Source organism: Haemorhous mexicanus, chromosome 10 (genome assembly GCF_027477595.1).
Source record: "Haemorhous mexicanus isolate bHaeMex1 chromosome 10, bHaeMex1.pri, whole genome shotgun sequence".
Lineage (NCBI taxonomy): Eukaryota > Metazoa > Chordata > Aves > Passeriformes > Fringillidae > Haemorhous > Haemorhous mexicanus.
The window spans coordinates 20,924,531-20,948,936 of record NC_082350.1 but is presented as its reverse complement, the minus strand read 5'-3'; the positions used below and the strand labels follow the sequence as shown (position 1 = coordinate 20,948,936).

The window sequence follows — 24,406 nt, the reverse complement described above, 5'->3', positions numbered from 1 at the left end:
TCCAAGTATGTTATTTGCACGGTGCTTCACACCTGACTTTATTGGAAGCATCTTTAAAAGATGTGTGTTCTGTTCAGCAAAGTGGGGCTGGAAGTGTGAGCACAGAAATTTTCATTACACAGTATTTAATTTAAATTTTGTTCATTTTCAGTGTAGTTTTATTCATCAAAAAGTAGCCAATTAGAAAAGGTTAAGATATTAGTATTTAAAAAATGGATGTGAAACTGTCATGCACAGGAATCTATTTTGCTGTGACATTTGTACATACAATAAAATATGTTTGCAAATGCCTTTTGTTTCCATAAATGCTTTTTCAGAACAACTTGAACTCTTTGGAAGTGCAAAATGAATCTTACAAAAAAATGTAATGTTTTTAATGAATTCTTAAATTAAATTATAATTTACTCATTTTTATTATTTGCAAGTATACCTGACTGGATGAACTTTGATGTGCACACTGTCTGTACAGATTCACTGAAAGCTGCAAGGACAAAATCTGACACTGTCACTCAATGTGCTTTATTTTCTTTGAAGGTGAAGTCATTTCAAGGCATACAGAAAATTCAGAAAATAAGATTTGCTTCTGACCTGCCAACAGTGCAGAATTGTTCAATACTTCAGTGATACCAGTGGTAACTGGGGAAGAGTACTTTAAATTACCTATTTCTCCCTTTTTCTGTTCACTAGCAAGCATAATAAAACTACAAGTATGTTATTTAATTTGAAGAAATCCTAAGTTTACATATCCAAATTAGCTTGATTGTTAATAAAACAGATCTTTGTGAAGAGATCAGCTTGATGCAGTGAGGTTTCCAGAAGAGTATAGAAAAACACCACTTTGTGTTAAAGCACATTAAATCTCCCTTTATTTAATATAAAACCCATACTTAAATGTGTTGCACAGTACATTTTACAGAATATTTCCCCTTCAGCAGAAGTAGCCATGGGTGGTGTTTGATCAGGTAAAACCTCACATGACAATAAGGTCACAGCCATCACATGGCACCTGTATTGTTGAGATCCTGTCACCATGAACTGTCATGGGGAAGTGCACAAAAGTCTCTCATCCAGATTGATCAGCTGCTTAGTCATCTGTCAAGAAGTTCTTATTGACCAGAAAAATCTCTGCTCCTTTCTTTCACTGTGAGAACATCATGTAAGAAATGCCCTCTGTCAGCCTGATATCCTTCCTTGGCACAGCTTGTACTTAAGGGGAGAGGATGGGTTGCAAAGCAGGTAGGAAATGATATTTTTTCCCTGGTATCCCTTTTCTAGAAATTGCAATCCTAGGTGTCTTGACTCCTTGAAGTGGAGGATGTGTCTGGAGCAATTTAATTATAATCATGACTGTTCTGTGAAATGGGGTATTTCAGCTCTGAGTCTGTTTATCTCTGCAATAGCTTTTGGTGATGAGGTCCTCTATGTGGATACTTGAACATTTCTTGATATGGAATTGGACATTGGAAAGCAGGTATATAAAACTCTGCTAATGCTTTACCATTTATTATCAGGGGGAAAAAAGGAAAGATATACAAAATATTCCAGCTTCAATCTAAATCTGAACAGCCCAGAGTAACTGGTGTAATTCTGCAGGTACCACCTGCATGCTAAACATCAGTCTTCACCCTTTAAGGCTATTAGAAAGAGATTTTTTTTTTCTTAGTCTCAAGATTAATAGATAGTGTGATGAATTCTTTACAAATCTGTGCTCCTTAAAAAACACTCAAGCAAATTTTAAGCTTTTACTCTATTCCTGAGATAAGCTAGTTGGTGTCTCGTGGTCAAGGTGTGTTACACGATGATTTGTTTAGCCTCTCAAAATGTTTGTAAATGATGGGGAAAAAAAGATGTCTTTAACATTACTATAATCCTGTTCTCTGATTAAAGTTGAAGAGGAAAAAAACCCCAACCCAAAAGAAAACAATGCCCCTCAAATGAGTGTTTTAGAATATTTCTGTTATTTTGTTGGAAGACAGATCTTAAATGGTAAGCCTGGAACTTAACATCAATGACTGTGAGATGAAATTAATAGAAGTATTTCTAAGACAGCCTTCAAAGTGTTCAGTTGTTTTCTAATAATCAAAGATTATCATATTGGGAGCAAAGAGTTGATCAGGGTTTTACTGTCAGAGCTGCCTCTTTAACTCAGTATCTTCATGGAATGGCACATGAACAGATCATTCTCCTCAGAAATCTTGTGTGAAAGGACAATTTAGTAGATGCTGGCAAAAACTCAAAAAGGTAAATTTGATTTTAAAAGCCCTGTCATCCTGCTCCAAGTGTCTTAACTGTGTAGGCCCTTGTTGGAAAGATGAGTAGTAATCAGTTTCTCTGTTTAAATCGTGTCTATCTCTACAATTAACTGTCTTTGTGTACTTTGTCTATTTTAGGATTAATCTTTAGTATTTGCTATCAAAAAGAATTATAACAATTATGTGTATATTATTTTTCCATCCCCTGAGAGAATTTGGTTCATACACAGTGAATCACAGAATCGTTTTGGTGGGAAAAGACCTGTAAGATCCTCAAGTTCCCTCCCCAAACCCACCACTAAACCTTGTCCCCAAGTGCCACATCCACACATCTTTAAATCCCTCCAGGGATGGTGACTCCACCACTTCTGGGCAGCCTTTCCCAGTGCTTGATAATCCTTTTGGTGAAGAATTTTTCCTAATATCTAATTGAAAGTTCCCTGGTGCCATTTGAGGCACTTTCCTCTCATCTAGTCACTTGTTACTTGAGAGAGGAGACCAACAAATAAAGGTCAGTAAGCCTGACTTTGAGTTTCTTACCAATTAAGGGTTATTGACATTGAGGGTGTTGCTTTGGTGTGAGGCTGATGCAGTTAAATGCAGGCTTAGGCACGAGGATTTCAGTAACTACCAATTTTCTGAACAGAATGGATAGAGATGCATTTTCCATTAGCAAGTGATGCAAAAGTAAGCTTGCCCTGTAACCCTGAACTGGCTTCCTTTTCACCTTTTTAGTTAGAAGCAATAGTGAGTACAAAATTAGTCACCACTGTCAGTCGACAAAGAGAAGAAATTAATGGCTGAGAACAGAAAGTTCTGTTTGTGGGTTTTTTTTTTTTCACTCTGTCTCTTTTGCAAACTTATTGCAAGAGAAAATGCTTGTTCTGAACTGGGAATATTCCCCTATTTTCTACAGGTTTCTGTCCTGGGCTAAACACCAGGGCCTGTGATTGTGGTGTTCATTCTGTGTCAGACCATTTATTCATTACATGGCCCTGTAGTATAACTTGGTGTTGAGATGGAGCTTTTATTTGGGTTTTTAGGGTGGAGGCTTTTGGTTTGGCATTTGTTTGATTTTTTTGTTGGTTTTCCGTTTGTTTATTTCTTTTCCCCCAGAGTGAAGTTGTATATTCTTTAAAGACTTTTTTCTGCAAGCTCTGTCTTAGGAGTTACAGTGCAGTAACAAATGTTGATTGATCATGAGTTTTATTGTATTTCTTTTTCATTCATCTTATAACTGCAGTATTCTGTTTGTCATTTAGAAAGTTTAGTGGAGTTCTAGGAGCTGTAAGTGGTGCTAAATCTTTTCTGTGGGCCCATCGGAGGGAACTGTGTTTTTAATGTACAAGGTTTCAAAAGATATTTTCTTTTGGTCTTTCCTTTCCTTCCCCAAAAAATTGTCAGAGAAAGACAAAAATAATGTGCTGTCAATGACCTAGTTGAGAAGAGTGACAGAGCAAGGGTTTTACTACCACATCTTTCTTAACCACCCCTGTATGACCTTGTTTTGTTATTGGGGTCTTCCTTTCCTAATCACTGCATGGAAAAAAATCTTAGTGACAGAAAGTTGGACCTATTTTTCACATTTTATATTTTTCAATTTATTTTTTAAGACAGAGCAAGGACATAATTTTGGATTGATGTTTTGGAACTAATTGTAGACTGATGTTACTGAAGAGGAGCTAGGGGTTGCTGGTTGGGCTTTTTTTTTTTTTTCCCCTAACTGCTGGTGAATGAATGACTTTGTAGTGCTTTGTGACTGCCAAACTAATCCAGCTGCCTTCCCTGTTCTCATCAAGTGCTTCAACCTTGGACCTCCTTCATGTAGCTCTTTCTACTATTTCATTTTGGTGAAATGGGCTATTTAGTAGGTCACAGGAGGAGGCAGAGCTCTGTTTTACTGATGTGCTGAGTGGAAAGCAGTGAAAAAGAAAGGACCTAGGAAGACACAAAAGCTGCACATGTTGGCTTTTTCAGCTGTTGTATCTTTTGTGTGGATTGCCCGCAGTTGTGCTGTACCAGAGTTATATATTAGGTGGTGCTTCAGTTTATTACATATTCCACTTTAAACCTTGATGTTCAGTAGCAAAGATGCATTCATGATATGTCCTGTGTAGCACAGTTCATGAATAAGTTCTTGTGGAAAAAAAATTCTCGTTTCTCAAATGTCAGTGAGGAAACAAAAACTAACACTAACCTAATTTTTATGTTTGGAATTTCTAGGGGAGCTTAGGAGTGGAAATTAGTACTGATAATTTGTAAATAACTTTTACTGCTAAGGTTTGTAATAACTTCTTTAATATTTATAGTTCTTGAAATGACTTTATGCACTGGGGCACATTCTTTATGATCATTTCTTTTATCACTCCTAGTTTGTGACAGTTTTTCTAATAAGGAAGATAAATAAGTTCATTCTGAGTATTGATTTACTTAAAGGCATGCTAACCTAGTATTTAAACACTGCTCTTTTCCATAAATGAAGCTAAAATATTCATTAACCAATTAATAATATTCAGTTTTTTTAGTTGATCTATAAATATGCCTGAGGTTTACATATAGCACACTCTATATCTTTATATGTTCTACTTGGAAACATAAAATTAAATAAAATGTAAATTTAAAAATACATAGCAATGTTATGCAGTCTCAAAAGAGACTGTTATATTACATCCAAGGCATTATTTTAAAGGCATGAAACCTGGATGCAAAGTAATAGACCAGGAAAGAGTTGAGCAGGGAGAGGGAGTATGTTTTGTACTTAACAAAAATCCAGAGCAAAAGGCTAGAATTTTCCAGTACTAGTAATTGGATAAGAATTGTGAGAATAATAAAATAAATGAATAGGTATTGGTTTTGCACAGGTCCAGTGAAGGCAGCTATTGTTTTAACAATCTAACAACTGAGGGGCAGCAAATGTGCCTTAATTACAAATGTCTGACTGATTGCTGTGTGGGTTCTGAGAGCATCTGCTGATGCCTTGGTGGATCCCATACAACAGCTACACTCTTGGAGCTGGAAGAGTCATAATCCTGCTTTTATCTTGGAGATGGAAGGATGGCTTGGGCTGTTTTCATTTCAGCACTGCTAACTTCCAGTGTTGGTACTGGAAGATACATATTCCAGGAACCCCAAGGATATTTACATTTTAGTGGAGAAAAGACCACAGAGAGAATGAAAGCTCATGAGTTTACCCTGCATATGAGGCACAGTGAGGGGTGCTTATACAAATTAGGTATTTCCCTTGCTCTCTGCTCATCTTCTCCCTTATTCTTGCTGATATTTCCAGGGGGGTTGGAATGAGATGAGCTTTAAGGTCCCTCCCAAGCCAAACCATTCTGTGATCCCATGGCTGGGGTATCTCCAGGCTGGGGGCCTGCTGCTGGAGCCCAGAGTGAGAAGAAAAAGATTGCAGGGAGCTGAGAGCCCCCTGAGGCTGAGGTTGGCACCCCCTGAGGTGCCCCAAATGTTTGTGCTGAGCAGAGTGGCTGCAGGCACAGTGGAGCTGCAGCCAGCTCCCCAGGGGGGTTCTGCTTTCTGTGGGTTTTGTGCCCTGCACAGGGTGCAGAAAGGTGAGGGAACCTGAAATTGCAGCTTTCTGGGGGAGAAGTGTGCCCTGTGCTGGGAATAATGTTTGAAAATCCAATCTGCTGATCTTGATTTTTCTAGTGGTAGGAAAACAAATAAGAAAAAAGGAAAAAAATAGTTAGGGGACATTGTCAGATTTGACTTTGGGCTGTGACTCTGTTGGCAGTTCAGTGGATTTTGGATTAAAAGTTGGGCAGAATGCATAAAATCCAACAAAGGGTCTAATCAGTTTATTCTTGATGATTTAGCAAGATTATAATTATATCTTTGTGTAATTGTTTTTTGTATGATGGATCTTCAGCTTTATTCTCTCTGTAATAGAGTCTAAACATAGACTGGAATAACCATAAACATAATCAGAAACAGTTTCAGTGTGAACAGGGAAATGCTGTTGGCTTTCTGGAGGTTGCTCATCTGGACATTCATACAGCCTGTTTCTTTTTAATGTTTACTGAATATTTAATGATACTTATTATGCATATAGTGTTCCTCTACATGGTTATTTAGAAGTGAGTAGTATTTCCTGAAGATGTAGGAATGCAATAGCAATATGAAAGGCTTTGTATTATATACTCATCAAATAATGGAGCTTTTTTTTTTTCCTGGACTGTAAGCAATTCAATTATTTTGTTTCTGAAATAAATTAAGTAAAGCTTATTGAGTCCAATCAGCCCTTGTTTCTAGGGAATTGTAGTTCAATTTCATTTTTAATTAGATTGAACATTGTGAATTTCTTAGCAGTGGTAAGCAAGATCTGGCAATAAAATATGCACTCAATTTGTATTAAAAGTTGCTAAAATCTAGTACAGGGAACTGGCAGTATATCTGGCTTATGTTTAATTGTCCAAATATCCTATTGTGAAAAATTCCATTTTTAAAAACTGCTGATGCGTAACAAATTACTTTTCTTTGATAAAGCTGTGTAGAAGATGAGCAGGCAGCAAACAGGAAAAAGTGTGGGACAGAACATTCAGTTCTTGATAAGCTTAATACCACATGTAGGAGCAGGATGTTAAAGTTTTTCTGTGCAAGGATTACAGAATTTAACCAAGATGATTTTTGGTTCGGAGGAGAAGTCTCCAAAGGCTTTTCCTCAACTGCCACAGCTGTCCAGAGGTTAGTGTGTGGATTTCCAGTCAAACCAGCACACAACAAGCTTGTAAGCACTGTTCATTGAGAAGTCTACTGTCCTTGAATAGCATTACCTGGCAGAGGAATGTACTTAAAATATAATGGATGGTAAACTGATGTGCAAAGTAGGTTTAACTCATCACTGCCATGCAGCCCCATTGCTCAAAGGCAGGATTTTGTGATTAACATTGTAAAGTTTCTCACTCTTCCCTTCTGCTTTTCTTCCCACAATCTGTAGGACATCCAAGAAATACGAAAGGAGGCTCTCTCTACCCTAGAAATAATTTTCTAGATATTAAAAAAGGAGAAAATTTTGAAAATTGAGAATTTTGAAATTCTTTGAATTTTAGTTTGGAAAGCAATTACAGAAAATGTCTTAAAAAATCTTAGATATGCTTGTCAGATTCTTTCCCCAAATAAATGCACTTCATGTTATCATTTCTCTGGTAGTGACTACATCAAAGTCTTAAGGTCTTGACATGACACAGAGCAACTCTTTGATTTTGTATTGTTCCTATATATGTCACTGTATGGCAGGAATAGTTTGATAAATTCCTTTGTAATATGTATTCCCCCTTCTAAGACCTTTATGGCAAGAGCCTGTCATTTATGAGACCACTGTGTATGCATTTATAGCTGTTGGAAGTTTTATGCAGCTTAATCCCTTTCCCAGCCCTGTTTGTTCAATATAACAATGATGCCATTCCTCAGGCAAGGACAGTGTTTGAGCTGGAAAGGAAAGAAGTGTTTCTTTTTATGGTCCCCATTAAACAGGCTGCATCCTCCATCCCTTTTACAGCCTTAGCACAGCACCTTGAGGGTTGATCAGCAAAAGCCAAGACCTCTTCAGACAGAGTTTTGCCCCCAAATTCCTTTGAACATCCCTCAATGTTTGTAAGGGGAATCCTGGAGCATGATTAAACATCAAGGGCAATATTAAAAATACGAGGTGAAACCAAACCTTACTTTGTTAAAAACTTGAAATTTGGAAGAGTGGTATATAGATGGTATCTATGTGTATTTAAGTAGGTTTTTCCACCTTGAGTTTTGTTTGTGTTACCAAGCCCCTTCCAAATACTCTGTATTACAGTAGGTAATAGGTAGTAGAAGATAGCAGCATCTAATTATAGCCACAGCATCTAAATCTTACTTTTCTACCCAGTCTGATGCAGAAATAAAAAGATACTGTTTCAGTGAGATCTTTCAACATGTTTAAATGTACCATTGCTCTTGCTTCATAACTTTACATACTGCCAGCTAGTCATATGAGATGGGAGATCCTTTCAGAGCATCATGATTTTAATTGGGACTTCAGCAGAAAAGACTAATTAATAACTGTTAACCTGTCCAGTAAAGCTGTGTCTCAGATTAATGAACCATGTCTTTTGCACATTGCACTATGAATTGAAAAATGCAGCAGTTAAAAACTGATTACTGTTATTTGTCTAATTAATGCTGATCATTGCATTGAAGTATAATGACAATAGGAGATTTTTAAAACATTAATATATTTTATTTTACTCCAAATAATATGTATTAGGTACAAACATGTATTTTTTCATGTATTTTTGATATACTTCTTTTTTTTACTGATTCGTTTTTCTTGATTTTTGTTTCCATGCTCCATATGTATTATGGCTTTGAATATAAAATTCTGGATGCATTTTTGTGAGGTTTACCTGGAAGGGACAGAGAAAAGGGGACCACAATTATATAGAGCTATAGACAGGGTATTGTTTCTTATTTTGTGAATGAGTTATGTCCATGGTTTGCTTTGTTAGCCCTGACTGGACTTGTAATAAACAGTGAGATTGTGAATCTGCCTCTAGGAAGAGGAAGAGATTTGGCCTGAAGTTAGATGGAGGAGGTTGTATGTTAGAGTAACAACATGATCCCAAATTAACTTTGCTGTCAGTAGCTGACACTTAAAGGGCTTTGTTGTCTAATTATCTGTGATGTCATTAACACTTAGGCAGTCATTGTGTAAAATACAATCTTTACAATTTTGTGTGCAGCTTTAAGGAGATTTAGGTAGTGTAAACTGCCATTTAAGTGTTTAAAATAAAAAAATCTCCTTAAGACTCCTTAAGTGCTTGTAGCCAAAGCATGTTTTATCTCTTTATTTAGGGTTCTGTTACTTTACCAGACACAGACATATTTTTGATATAGAAAAACCTTCAGAAACCTCTAAAAAGTTTCAGTGAGCAGGCTTATATTATCTATTAGTGTGATTATCTGTGTACAGGAGTGAGGATACACTTTCAGTAGTGTGGAATCCATTCACATAAGGGACTTGTGAAGATGAGAACTACATTTTTTTTGGCATTTTGGGCTTCAGACATCAAGGTGTGCTTAAAGGGCTTTTTGAAATGTAGACTTTAAGATATCCTATCATAGTACATGATACATACCAAGATAGAAGAGAACTCCTAAATACTGTTGTGCAGCTAATTTATATTGTTTCATTTACTATCATGTAAGGATTGAAAGAGTTGAAAGCAGAATTAGATAAGAAAATGCCCCTGGATTTCTATTGACTCTAATAACAGTCAATAGAATAACAGCCCCTATAGTAAAATAAAGAGATCTGGATGTTTTTTTTTCCCTAGCACTAACATTTGATTTGAAAATCTCTCTACATGTGGTGGAATGTGTTTGGAAGTTGCTGTATTTTAAATCAAATTTTCCACACTGCTACTTGCTTTGAGTAAGAGTGGAACCTTCCATGATGGCAGAGTCACTTGCTATATAGAATTGTAAGCCAGTGTATCTTGCACTGAACTGCTTTATCTTAAATAATGTATCAGTCAATAAAAGAACAGGTTGTTCTATGGATTAGTGAACAGGTTTTTCACAGCTCTGTTTCTTGAGGCTGGATTCTGTGGTGTCTAATCTGTGGACAAGTTTCTGTATTCCTTCACATCTGTCACTCTGTCTCTTGATTTCTTCCATGTTTTTTCCCCCTTCCATTAAGGAGTAAACTCTTCAGTTTTTATTAATGCCTCTCAGTCAAGTATTAACAGCATCTGCCTCTTGTCTGCTCAAGATCCCATTTTCACTAAACTTGCAGGAAATATACTGAGATATTTCCTCCTGTGAAATAAGTTTTCTGTGCCAACTAATCAGTGGCTCAGTCATTTCTGTGAATCAGGACACATAAATGGACAAGCTTAGAAAGGGGTCTTAGGCAATATTTGTCAGTAATAGGGCTGGTGTTGTACCTCATAAAGCACAAACTGCACTGCTGATACTGTGAACACCACGAGAGGGAGAATTGTTTGTGCAGGGGGTTCTCAGAAAGTTTGTCCATATTTTGGAACTACTTGCAAATATGGTGAGAAGAATTGCTAATAATGAGAAGCTATTTCAAATGCAATTAGCAGGTTGATATAACCCACAGGTACTTGCATCATCTTTTTTTTCTTTTTTCCTGGTGCATTCATAAGCATTGTTTACCATCACTGTTAAAAATCATGTATTGCTACTTTCTAAATTATTTGTAGCAGAACTGTTGCTGGGAATCAACAAATGGGAGGGAAAAGATGCCATGCTTATTTAATTATCTTTAAACATTGGAGTCTTGCTGGATCAGAGGTTCTAGAAACAGGATCCAAGCTGTTCAGCTGCAGTGAGAGAATAGTGTAGGAAACCCTCTGTACTCATGGTTGCTGTAATCCAGGTGAGACCAAAGTGTGATGTGATTTTCTGCTCTCTGCCCATGAAATGACAGCTTAAACTTAAGCCCAGATGTGGCTCCCATGCACAGAACATCAGAGTAGTGCTGCTTCAGTCACACTTTATTTTCAGCTGGAAAGAGAGGGTACTGCTGGAGCAGCTCCATGCCTCAGTGGGCATGTTTCTAATTTTCTGAAGCTCTGGGGTTAGCAGGTAACCAGTCCAGTGTAGCCCCTAGAAAAAAATGAAGGCTGATTACCTGATTGGTTTTGTGCTGTGTGGTGCTTACAAGGTGCAAGGATGGTCTCAGCTGAGAAGAAGAGAGCAGGGGAAAAGATCTTCAGAGGGTCAGACTTTGCACACAGGTGGAAGATAACAAATACAGCTTGAGGCTAGTACCTGCTGCACTGCTTCCCTGCTTACCATCAGTCACTGATGGGCAGCTCATGATGCTGGAGATTCACAGAGGCTGCAGTCTGTTCTCTTTGGTTGGGTTTTTCTGTGTTCAGATTATTAATATAATCTCTAATTAAGTGTTCATTCAGGTGCACACAGGTGAGCTAAAACACACTCAAGCCACCTGTGAAAGGCAGTGGCCCCTGTTTCTTGTTACTTCTTTTCTTTTTCCTCAGCCAATAGTCATGCTCAGCTTGCTTATTTCAGACCCAGTATCTGCCAGTAGGTTTTGGCCAAAGTGCCACAGTAAAGCTTGTCTGAACTGTGGAGCAGGGACCTGGGGTCTGTTACCTGTGTGTCAGTGCAAAAGGGAAATGTTTCCTCTGCCACATCTCAGCGATGGTGCAGTTAAAATGGAGAAGCAGCATTGAGTTTTCCCCTTGGAGCCAAACTGAGTTCTATAGACTGTTGCAGTCTCTCTCTTCACTGCTTCAGCCATATCATCTTTAAAAGGCAGTTTAATGGTGCCTGGTGGTGTGTAGCGTTTACAAGGCTAAACTGTCCCCAGGTACACGACAGGGCCTTTGGTAAAGCAGCAGGTGTCTCACATTAGATTAAATTGAGTCCAGAATGTTTTATGGGGTGATTTAATATACTGAATTGAAACAGTCACATTTTTTAAGGTCACTCTAAACACGGAGGACTTAAACAGCCATAAATAACTAAAGGGTTAACAGTGGGCACCAGGATCTGTTTTCAGGGGTTCTGCTGCTTCCAGTTAGTTCTGAGATGTTTATGGCTTTGGGAGAGGGACAATGCATACATCCAAAATCATAAGGAGCAGATTTTGCTGTTGGATGGTTTTGTAATCTAAAAGAATCCATTCATTTGAATAGATGTGCACTGGTTTACCTGAAGGAATTAATTTGCAATCTTCTGCCTTGTAAAAAAGCATGCAGAACCTTCTTTGGCTTCTTTGTGCTCGGACAATTTATGGCTGGTAAAGTGTTGACGTCTTTAAGATGAAAATGGAATCAACAATGCACATTTATTGTTGATGTAGTTGTGCTGTCACTATTGTAAAGTTAAAAAGCAGCAATTATAGCTGAAATCTGAAAGCTGTTTTGTAATTTCACATGTGTGACACAACTCCTTACTAGAGATTGTAGCCATAGCAGCAGTGGTTGCTGCACTCTGTGAATAGCAGACGTGTTCTTACTTTCTCTCACTAAGACTGAGGAATTTAATAGTGATTTTTTAAAAGTGCAAAGTTTTTAAAACTCTCTTTAAAAAAAAAAAATCTATCTTTCCTGTTTTGTGTGCTACTAAATAAACGAGGGATTAATAAAAAGATACTGGATATGGAGGCAGGAAAAGGTGATAGCTATTTTAAATCCTGCCTGTTACATCATTTAGCTATGATGTGTCCCTAGTTCTCCCACCCCACTTTTTGTGCAATCAAATCCTGTCTGAATATCTGAATACAAACATGAATTTGAAACAGAACAAAACAATAATAAATGAACCTACCGTTTGGGAAATCCCTATTCCTGCATTACATTTAAGGTCTGGAATATATTTTTGCATCTGAGCTAATCACCTTCTCATTCTCCTACTCATCTGACTAGAGTTCTCTCAAAGAATCCCTTTTCATCTGTGGATTGCTTGTTTGTGTAAGATAGGTAGGATTGAGTGACTCACAGGTTCAACTTGCATCTGCTTATCTGAATTCAAGATATCTGAATGCAAGACGACTGTCAAGGGCTTGGCAAAGCACAATATTAGATACATTTACTTACAGAAATGGCAAATAGTACTCTGCTATTTTTAGCATATTGCAAATATTAGGCTGCTCTTTTTCTATTTTTCTGTCTTAGCTGTCGAGTAGAGCAGAACTGAACACCAAATGCTTATGAGGCTCAGACTGAATGCCATATATTCATTTAATTTACATACTTGTAAAGCCACCAAGAACTGTGCATAAACATTCCTTAATACCAGCAGCTAGGAGATAAATTGAAAATTATATACATACACAAGAAGAAAAAGAAGGTTCTAAAATGTAGAAGGAAGAAGACAATTGGACTGAGAAACGGAGGTGTAGTAAAAAGTCCTCAGGTTCCTGTGAAATTGCAGTTGTGTAGAAACATCATATACCTGCAGTCATTCCTCAGACCATTTGGAAACATTTTTTTAGGAAAGTCATCAGTAGAGCAGCCCAGTGAATAGTAAGATAATTCTTTAATACCTGAATTATTTCTGTCTGAAAAATTAATATAGCTTTGTGGCAGTGAGTAGTCTTCAGTCAATTCCAAATATGCAGAGCATCACACAGAAAGGTCATCTAATTTCATGGGAGTATTTGCCACAGTACAATTTGATTTTGGCCATTTTGGATTGAAATCCTCTTATTTTACAGTTGTCTATGAAAGAAAAACCTGAGGTTTTCCAGTCAAAAAAGCTGCTGCAGGTTATGATACTTGGATGCTTTTGTCCTTGACTTTGGGGAAGTTTGCCTGATATTCCAGCCCAGATCTGTGGATATTTGGAAACTCTAATTGCCAGTTCCAACTCAAACTTTGATGTTCTGATGAGACAAAATAAAAGCTATTTGTCTGACAGGGGCAGATCCAAACATTTGGGTTAGATAGACTGGATTTTCAAATTTAATTTCATTCTTTTTAATGTTCTGTAAACTCCTGTTTTCTCTCTTAACTGAAGAGTAACTGTGTCCAGAAATCCTGATGCTAGTGTAGGCAAGCATGCAGTATGTGCTGTGTCCTTGAAGAGGTAAACTGAGCAAGAAAATCTTGCACATAAAAACATGGAAAATAGGGAAGGTCAACTCAAGGTGTTTTAGTGACATTATTTTCAAAATTGAGGCATTTTCTAGATGGTGTTTATGTCATAAAAAAAACTGTTAAGGTGCTACAATCACTTTGGCAGTGCAGCTTAGTACAGAGCAATCTGTGGTAAGAACATGGTGCATGGGAAAGCTTCTATCTCAGCAGGAACTAAAAAAAAGATGTTTTTTGACACTGTTGTTGTTAATGGTCGTCTGTGTTGCTTTGTTCCCTCAGCTTTCTCTGCTGGAAGAGGCAGGGTTTGGTGGTGTTCTCGTTTACACTGATCCTTGTGACTTGCCAAAGACTGCAGACCTTGCTGATAAAGCTTTTATGGTCTCCTTGAACAGTGGGGGAGATCCATCCACGCCTGGTTATGCCAGTATTGGTAAGTACTGGTCAGGGCTTAGTCACTTCATGTGCATTTTAATTCTCTGTAGATTGCAAGAATGGGAGTTCAAACACTAAACCAAATCTTGCTGGAAAGAGAGGCTCTGAGTAAGGAATCACTGTGTAGTGCAGCATGGTTTAAAGGATGGAATCCAGTCTCAAAAGTGCTTTAAATTCTTGGCACAAAGGCTGCACTCTCAGTAGTTTATTGTGTTTTGTATTTCAGTATTCACACACTGAACCATTATTACTACCTGTCTTTTCTTATCCCACGGCCAAAAGCCAAGAGTGTGAAGTACTGATCTAGGATCTGTCCCCACTGAAAGAATTATTCCCTTCATTCTGCCTTCCTCTTTCATAATATCAGAAATGAAACATTTTGGTCAGTAGGTGCAAGTGAAATGGCATTAGATACTTATATTTTTAAAGTATTTAGAGAAAATAATGTTTATAGTACCTATATGCTACTGTCACTTGAATAGGGTGTGTTCATTTAGCCTTGCCCAGATAGACTTGGTTATTAATTATGCTTCTCTAAATACATGTATTTTTGAAAGCTGGGAAATACAGAATTGATTTCAAGGAGCAACACAGTCTCAAGGAACAACATCATCTTATATAATTTTATGTGGGATGTTTTTGCACTAATGTTAACAATAAATAGAAGCAGCAGCTTGTTTGACTTGTACGTGCTGCTTGAATCTCCACTCTGGCTGTTCAGTGAGTGTGTGCTCTGCTTCTCTGCAGCTTTTTCAGCTTTGCAGCCCTTTTTACTATCTAACTATTTGGAAATGTATTAAGCAGCAGTCTATGATTTTTTGACAAGGCTTCATCAAGAATATTTTGTCCACTTCCTGGCTCAGACATCTAAAGTTTGACTTGAATTGGCACTAAATCAACTGAGGCAACGTGGAGATACGTCATGCCTAGAATGGCAGAAAATAGAAATATTTGCCTGGTTGTCAAAGAAGGGTGTTAGCTATTCACAGCATGAATGCCTTGACAGCTCAGTGGGAAAGAAATTGCACATTTTCTCAATGTCTCAGTGTACCTGACCCAGTGTTCTTAAAAGTGCCCTGGGAGCTACAGAGGTAAATATAACACTCTTCAAGCTTTATTCTTGCTCATTTCATGGAGCTATTTGAAAAACAGTTTGTGGTGTCTCTTTCTGGCTGACTCCTGAATGTTTTATTTACCCTACATGAAAAGTAAAGCTAATTAAAACAGATACACCAACATGAAGATGCCACTTCAGTGTTTAAACCTTATGTGTTAGTTTTCTGTCAGTAAATTATCTCATCTGCAGTGTGCATTCCAATCTCCAGTTTGGGAAAGAGAAGCATAATTATATGGACAATGGTGTTACAAGTGCATTGATGGTTTCTGGTAGAAGCCTTAGTATGGCTTGTCTGTGGTTTGAAATCTCTGAGCAATGTTCATAGGCAGGAGCAGGTTATCATGCTGAAGATGATTTGATCATTGAGTGCCATGATGAGCTGGAAGGAGCTCAAAGGAACACTTGAGAAAACCCTTTTTTTTTTTTTCTGTTTTTATGGTTGTGTCACTGGAAGGTAGATCAGATGGAAGTAATTCCTCTGTTTCTGATGGTGATTTTGCTTCTCTGGAGACTGTGAATTGACTTGCTTAGAGGTAGCTCCTGCCTGGGACAGACAGAAGTGCATCTGGAGTGCAGGCTTTTCCCTGGGGATGCACTTGGATGTACAGTGGTTAAACTGCCTGGTGTGGGATAAAGGAGCCAGAGAGCCTGGGCTGCCCCTTTCACTTTGATTCACAGAGTGTAATAAGCACTACAAGAGATTTTATTGGAAGCTCCTGCCTAAGTTATTGGCATATCTTTGACACCATCTGCACTTCACACTTTGCCAGAAGAACTGTTACTATCACAAGCTCCAGGCTGCTCCTACCAGCATTCTCCCTTTTACTGGGAAATTCCTGGTAGGATGAGTGATCCAAAGCTAGTCTTGTACTTGGTGAATAAAAGGTAGGAAGCTTGGATTTTCGTGCTGCTGCCTTTGTTTCTCCTGTTCTTTTAGTCTGAAAACAAATTTCTCAGTGGTATCAGAGTACTGGAATGCTTCAGTATTTTCCTAGGAAAAAAAATCTTCAGGAAAGGGTATAATTTACAGATCTTTTCTCAAAGTTGACAACATTTTAAAATGGGATTTATGTAATAGTTCTGAGAGAATTTTGGAGTTCTCATGAGGTTTCAGCTCACATTTTCTGTTTCATAAAGATTAAATGCTGCAGTTCTGCATATGAATCATCTTGAATGTATAGAAATAGCTTGAGGATGGGTTTGAGATGCCAACTACCTATGAGCAGAATCATTTTATTGATCTCTGTTTAACAAAGGGGAAAAAGTAATGATGAGAAGGGGAAGTGAACAGCACTTATGTGAAAGTTTCTGCAGCTCTGTTTCATAATTTAATTCTTCTGTTCTTAAGACTCTTCCAATCCTATCAGTCCTGAAACAATCATAGAATGCTTTGTGAGCATCATTTCTCTCTTTGTGATTGTGACTGCTAAAGACAAGTGTCCTTCATTTTTAAAAATCTTTCTTCTGTGTTGCTGCTTTTGAAATGAAATGGATCCAGGGGGTGGAACTCAAGGAAGTAATCATACAGGATTAAGAAGCTTGCTGAGGAAATAAGAGACTTGTGTAGCAAAAATTGTCTTGAAACTAAAGTTTAGAAGAATAGTGTAAAACTTGAGTGCTTTCCCCATCTAGTTTTCCATTTTGACTTTTTGACTGCTGCACTTCCTTTCACCCACCTTTGTATGACAGACACATATTGGATTTCTCCATTGCTAGACTTCAGAGCTGTTCCAAATCAAATTTGTTTCCACACAGGAAATGGCTCAGTAAACAAAAATATGGAATAGAATCTATTTGTCAATCCTACTATGTAAATAGAAAAGTGGCATTGTGATAAGCACTATGAACCCTGCCCATGAGATAAGGTGCCTCATGATAGAATCCCTATCTGTGCACAGGGGGAATAGAAATTATTTCATGAAGAGTTCGGATGGCATCACAGAAAATACTGTGAGCTTTTAAATGCTGAAATATAACAGCTGTAAAATACAATCTTATGGTATCAGCTGGAGTTTGAAGTGTAATGTTGTTTTAGGGAATTGTTATGCAGAGGTTATAGCAGTAAGAAAAAAGGGGTGTGTTTGGAAGTCATGCATGGTTCAGGTTATGGTTAACAGCTGGTCACATGAGCCATATCACAGGAATTTGGGGGAAAGAATCAGTGACATGGGAAATGTGACATTGGAAATCCCTGGAATTGTGAATAGTGCACATTATTCAGACAGAAGAATTGACATGAGCATTCCTCAGACACTGGTAATAGGATTTGATCTCAGAGGCAGGGACAAGGAAGGCAAGGAATTGTTAAGGATTTGATCTACTGCAGGCCACAGCTGAGGCCATCAGCAAAGACAGTGATGCTCTGGAAGTGTATTTAAGAAGGGACAAGGTTGCTGGACAGGCAGGGGAGTGAAACTGAGTCTGGAAAAGTGCAGGGTGACAGGTTTGTTTCTCACTATCCCAATCTATTTTACCTGGCAGTTGCTGACACTGTTTTGCCCATGGTGGTAATTGATAAGTGATCTCTCAGTCTTTGCCCTGATCAGTGATCTTTTCCATCTTACTTTCCTCTTACCCTGTGGAATAGGGATAATGAGAGTGTGGCTGGGTAGGGTCTGGAAGCTGGAACCACACTCAGTTCAACAAAATTTCAGCGCCCAATATGCATCATAAAAACCCCGTGACACTTACCTCTTCAGAAATGTGCCATTCTTTAATTTAGCTTAGCCAGTTCTACAGCAACCACAGGAACTGCTGCCACTGCTTGGAGTGTGGGTAAGTGGTGCTTGCTGGGATGGAAGTGTGTCCCTGTTCATTTTTTAGTCAGCCCTGTGATTCTGTAGGTTTGGTGTGCCCTGCCTGATGCCTCAGTTTGTCCTTTCTGTCCTTCACTTCATGATACTTTACTCCTCTGAAGCCAGCAGCTGAGCAGAAGTTAGCTGGGAAATAGAACATTGTGTAATGGTTTTAACCATGCATATGCAACATATGTTCTAAAATGGTTTGTTATAAATCATCATGACTTTTTACAAGATGTCCTCAGTCCTGGTTTGTCTGCTCTTTTTGAAAACAAAACACAGTCACAATAATCTATTTTCTGTGCTTGCCTCTGTGGCTGTGGAAATGATTCTGGGAATATTTTTTTTTCTTTTCTTTTTCAAAATTTGTGTTTTCTTTCTGCTAACAGCATTGGATAAATGAAATGCAAAGATAATTTGTTGCAACATGACTGTCTACAGTCAGGCTTCTGTGTACTGTGCTTTGATTTTCCTTGAGGACACACTGAAGCTGAGGAGAAAGAAAAGCTAAAGTCTGATATTACAATTTAGGTGTGCATATATATGTTTACATGTACTCTTGATCATTCTGTTTTGGACTTACTACATAATTTCAGTGGTTGCCATAAAAAAATGCAGAGTTTATCAGACCAACTACACTGCTCCATCAGATATACTGTGTTATTTTCTGTATGAACAAAAATCAGTGCTAATGCAATAGAGAGGTAAGTCCTTGGAAAATACTGGCCTTTGAACAGTGAATACTGTAGTAGCAACAGGCAGTAATTTCAGCAGATTTTCAATAATATCTGTATCACTAATGGTTCAAGAGGTGTCTAAATCCATGATCTGCCTCTTGAGATTTTTCAGGATATAATAAAGCAAGTAAGCTTCTAGGTAAGTATCAAATTACATGCTCGGAGATTTTTGGATTTGTGGGTTTTAGTTTTTAGTTTTTCCTCCTCTCTGGATTTCAGTTAGGTTTGCATGTATTTAAAATTGAGAGAATTAGTTGGACATTGAGATATTTTAGACTCACAGGTTTGAGTGTGTGGACCTCTGAATTGCATATCAGAAATCACTTTATATATTCTACTGCTGCCTATATTTTTTTCTTGGAAGCAAATTTGAGTTGAAAACATTGTGATTGTATTAATTAGAGTATTAGAAAAAGGGAGGAGAAATCACTGGCAATGATACTGGAATAGCTTGCTAGCACTGTTTTTATCATTTGACTTTTGCAAATGCCATCATGAAACATATGGTCAAAACTTCCCTCAGTTTCAAGCAGAAAGTTATTAAAAAATTTGAATCTATCAGAGAAATGGAATGTACAAGTGATGAAGACCAGATTATTTGAAAACAGCAAATCAGCACTTCCTATGCTGCAAAATCAGCTCAGTGGAAAACAGAATGACTAAATTCTTCCTGATGCCTTAGAAGTTGCAGAGGACTTGTCAATGTTTTCAACATTTCAGACTGTTTCAAACTACTACTAAACAGCTGCGACTCACTACAGAATGTTTTCCAGTGAAGCTGCTTTTTCTCTCATCCAACAAAAATAACATTTTAAATGGAGTCCAGATTAGACTTTTGAAGCTACCCCACTCACAAGTGAATTTGGACTATTTGAACCTTTTGTGCAGTCATGATTGCAATGAATCCTGCCATAGCTTTACTGGCATACTTCAGCCCAGCAAAATTTGTGCAAGTGAGCTGATTTACTATGTGCTCACAAAACAGCAAACATCACTGCGTGGCAGTGCACCCAGCTGGTGTCTTGGAACCTGCTGCTGCAGAGTCTGGTTGAAATCTGTTGTCCTTGCACAAATTTGGGATGGGAGGCTTCTTTTTATGGGCCACATACTCTGTGGCCACTTTGCTACTTGACACCCTTCTGTAGCATTACTTTCTGTGTTCTTTCCTGGTTTTGTAAGCTCCAAAACTCTGATTGTAGTATTCTAGTAGAACAACCTCAGTGTGCTATGCCTATCTTTCCTGTATTTCTTTCTAATAGTTGAGTCTAATCATCACCTTCTTCCATTGCAGGTGATACATTGTACATTCTAAAACAATTATACTTGTCAGAATTTAAGATTCTCTCCAAACAAGACTGTTAAAACAGTATAGATTTAAAACTGGCTGTTAATTTTTCAATGAAATGTTAGGTTCAATCAAAAGAAATGCCCGGTGGCAAAATGTTTTTGTAAAGTTAGGCTGCCTTTAGTGGTTTATTAAGTATAAATTTAGTTTTGTACACAGAAAGGAGATTTTGAAAAGATGTTAATTTATTTTTAAATTTTTTTAAAAAACTGAATTTTTCTATGTCAAAGTTGATAAAATATAGGGAAGAGGTGAAAGGTATGTGGTTGAACAATTTGACCATTTTGGACCCAATTCCCTGTAAGTTGTGCCTTTTTCTAATTGATTTTGTATGTACAAAGCAAGTTTTTGAAGAAGACTGTGTTTTATTCAAGCATGCTGCTAAGATGACATGTCAGAGAAAAAGACAGGCATTTCTGGTAGATTATTATCTATACATAATTATTAATGGTGCTGTAATTGCCAGAAACACGACTGTCTCAAAGTTCAAACTCTGGTCAGATTCAGCATTAATTCTGTCTAAAAGGGAAAAATGTCAGAACCAGAATAGATACCACTTACAGAAAGATAAAGCAGATTTTATATATATATATATTTTTTTTTTAATATATGTATATATATTTGGAATAATATTTCCTTATAAAGCTTGCCTCTCTCTCTCATACATTGGTAAATGTCTGTATTACTGTGGTATTTTATCCTTCCAGTGCTGTGCTGAAGTTGGGATACCACAACGTAACTCCTGCAAGTTCACCTGCTCAGTAGCAAGAGCACCATAAAGTAAACTGGCTGATTGTTTAAGCAATTAAAGATATAATTACTTTTATAATTGATTTTTTTTCCTGGTGATGTTGGAATACTGAAAGCCAGACTAAACCAAAGCATCTTTAACATGACTTGATCTCTGTTCCAGCCCACTGCTTTACCATATCCAGCAGCTGCATTAAAAAGATAATAGCACCTCTTCCTACTTTCAGACAGGTAGGAACTCCCCCAAAAGAAAACCTAATCATCTTGAAATGGAGATGTGGAAAGTATTTCATCGTTGCATAAATGAGTGCTATCATATTATGTAGTATTCATCTGCAGAGCTCTGAAAGACATGAGTAATTCACTGCAGTTTGGGTTTGGCCAATTTTCCAAAGCATTTTGCTTGTACTTTTCAAAGATAGTTCTGCTGGATTTAGTTTTGGTGGGTTTTTTTTATTTGGGGGGGGGTGGGGGGGGGAGGGTGTTTTGTTTTGTTTTTTAGATTTGCAGTGTTTTCCTTTCAGAGACAGAAAAATGCTCTGCCCAGGAGACCTGGCAAGAGGTGGTGTGGGTGGGAAAGAGGAAGGGGTTGATTTCAGTGACACTGTTCTCCAAGGTATGGTGGATCATGGAGTGCTTGGGATATCCTTGATCCTGGTGTCAGTTAAGAGGTTACAGGAGAAAAGAATTGGACAATGCTTGAGCTTGCAAAGGGACCTGAGGAGATTGTTGAAGGACCAGCCACCTGCCCAAAGCAGTCACCTAGAGCAAGTTTCCTGGGTCATTTTCCAGTTGGGTTTGCAACATCTCCAAGCACATGTACAACTTTGAATCCTTGATTACTGTCACCATAAAATAGTTAGGGTTTTTTTCTGTTAAGGGGGATTTCTTTTATTTCAGTTTGTGCCTGTTGCCCCTGAACACCTCTGGAGAACAAACTGGCTCCAGTCTTCCACACCCCCATCAATTATTTACACATTTTGATGAGATTCCCCACAAGTCTTCTCTGCTCAAGAGTAAACAATTCTGTGTCTCTCAAATTCTCTTTATATGTCAAATGCTCCATTCCATTAGTCAGCTTCATACCACTCCCAGTGATCTTCTTGTCCTTCATATTTTTTGGAAATTATTTCCAAGATTATTTGTTCTGACACCCTCACAGTGACTCATGTATGATTGATCCAGATCCACCTTCTCAAAGGTGATGGAAGTGATATTTGCTTTCACCATGTCCTCATAAATCTCTTCCCATCAGCATGAACTTTCCAAGATCTTTATGACCTCAGTGTGACGTCCATGAGCTCCCTCATCACTCAGGGTTCCCAGGCCAGCTGGGCTGATGAATGAATTTGCATTTTCCTCCAGCTAATGCTCTCTTAAGCTCTTTGTTCAACCTGTCAGATGCTCATTATCACAGCCTACTTAGCTGCAGTCTGGGTGGTGAAGATTCCTTAGGTATGGCAGAATGTAGCCTTGGAAAATCCATTTGGATAGGGAAGAAGTGAGGAATCTTGTCTAGTGGTGATCCATGGATGAGTGGAGCTTCCTCTGCCTGCACGGTCTTTAGGTGTGATGTTAGGAGCCAGTGCAGACAGTTGCCTAAATTCACTCAGCAAACCTGGAGGTGTGGGGACTTCTAAGGGGCTTTAGATGAGTTTACTGTTGCTGGTACAAAGTGCAGGACTGCTTTCTGCAATCAGAGACTACACCAGGTTTGATCCAAATGTGTTCTTTCCTTTCCTCTACAGAAACAAATTAAAAAGTTCTGGTGTTTGCTCTGTGAAAACATGGAGCTTTGTTTTGGGAATAGGATACTGCTGGAGAAAACACCAAGGGTCAGCTGTGCAGTATCAGAGAATTTCATACAAGTGAGAGAGTGTCTGACAAGGAGGCAGTCACAGCTCACCACCCTGGTTTCTTCAGTGCTCTTGGATTATCCTGTATGCAGAGGTGCCAGTCAGTATTTCCTGTGTGGTGGGTAGAGGCTTCTGTTTTTCTGATATGTTTTTCATGTGCAGAACCAGGTAATGAGAATTCTTTTGATAAACCTGTGAAACTTTGAGAACTGTTTCAGTTTCAATTAAGAAAAGCATTTGCACAAAGTGTGTGTAACTTCCAATACTTCTTATATTGTGATTTTGTATAGCTGACAGGTGGGTCTATTGAGTTAATGAACAAAAAAAAGAGTGAAGCCCCTTGGGTTATTTAAAACCTCCTTGATGTCATAGATCTTTTAGAATAATAATATAATGATCTGCATATTTATTTAAAATATTGTGCTATAGGGACCACCCTTTACAAAATATATAATGAACAAATTAGGCAGCTTGTGCTGCCTAACTTGGAGGGAATTTTTTTCCTTCTTCTAGCAGATGTCAGCTAAAGCTGACACGTGGTGACAGTCTATTCCTTTCTGGTGTAATGCTCATGACAAAGAGGCTAAATTTAGAATAGCTGGCTTACTCATATTTTAAAATGCCTAGGTTTGTTGGGTTTTTTTTTTGATTTCTAAGCATCAGTGGTCTTTCAGCTAGTTCACTTAGTGATTTCTGCCAAGCCTAGTTTATTCCATGACTGCAAGGGATTTTCAGCAGTATTTTGCATACTCTGGAAGAACTGAACCACATGTTGCCAAGCCTTTTGCAGTTACAACGTGGGCAGCAGTAATTTTTGTATGGTAATTTTTGTATAAAATCCATTTTCCTTACTGTAGTAGTAAATTAGGTGCAAAGGTGAGGTAAAACTAAGAATTAATTCCTTTTAGGTTACTCTGCTCCCTCCCAAAACTGCTGCAATGTCTTTGAGTTTTGCTGGTAAGAGGCAAAATATTTCTCTGGGCCAGTAGTGGAATGTGCTGCTCTCTGAAAAATGAGATACAACACCTGGCATGGTGCTGCATTCTTGAGCAATGTCTCCAAATTTCCCTGAAAGGGAATACAAAGATAGCATGAGTGGAAAATGTCTTGAGTTAACATCAGGTGACTCGTGCAAGGAGAGTTGTATAAATGTTATCTGGGTCATTTCATTGAAGTACTTTTGGTAGTTTTTTGGGTTTTTTGGTTTGGTTTTGTTACTGTTGTTGTTTGTTTGTTCTGTTATTTTTTTTAAAAGGGGTGGGCTGGATTGCATGAAATTCAGAAGTACCAAAAAATGTAGGTACTAAATAACTATTGCTATTTACTTTGGAGTCATCTTAGGTAATTAGATGCTCTTACCTCTTTTTTTCTATGAGTATACTGGTTCTGAAGTGAAAGCATTACTTTCTGAACATCCAGATACTGGAGAAAGTGTCCTGCCTCATAGAGCAGCTTGGCTGCTGTCTAATAAATCAATTTAAAAAATAAATAAATTCCAAAACAGAACAGAAATGAGGAAGACATGCATGGA

The 24,406-nt window shown here is 37.9% G+C and overlaps 1 protein-coding gene across 4 annotated transcripts in view; it reads left to right on the top strand.

The window, feature by feature from the left end:
* Positions 1 to 24,406, top strand: part of NAALADL2 (N-acetylated alpha-linked acidic dipeptidase like 2) — a 381,205-nt gene that overhangs the window by 230,558 nt on the left and 126,241 nt on the right. For all 4 annotated transcript variants that reach the window (XM_059855754.1, XM_059855752.1, XM_059855751.1 and 1 more), the window contains one exon: positions 14,120 to 14,270. In XM_059855754.1, the coding sequence (XP_059711737.1) occupies positions 14,120 to 14,270 (151 nt within the window). The remainder of the gene's footprint in view (positions 1 to 14,119; positions 14,271 to 24,406) is intronic.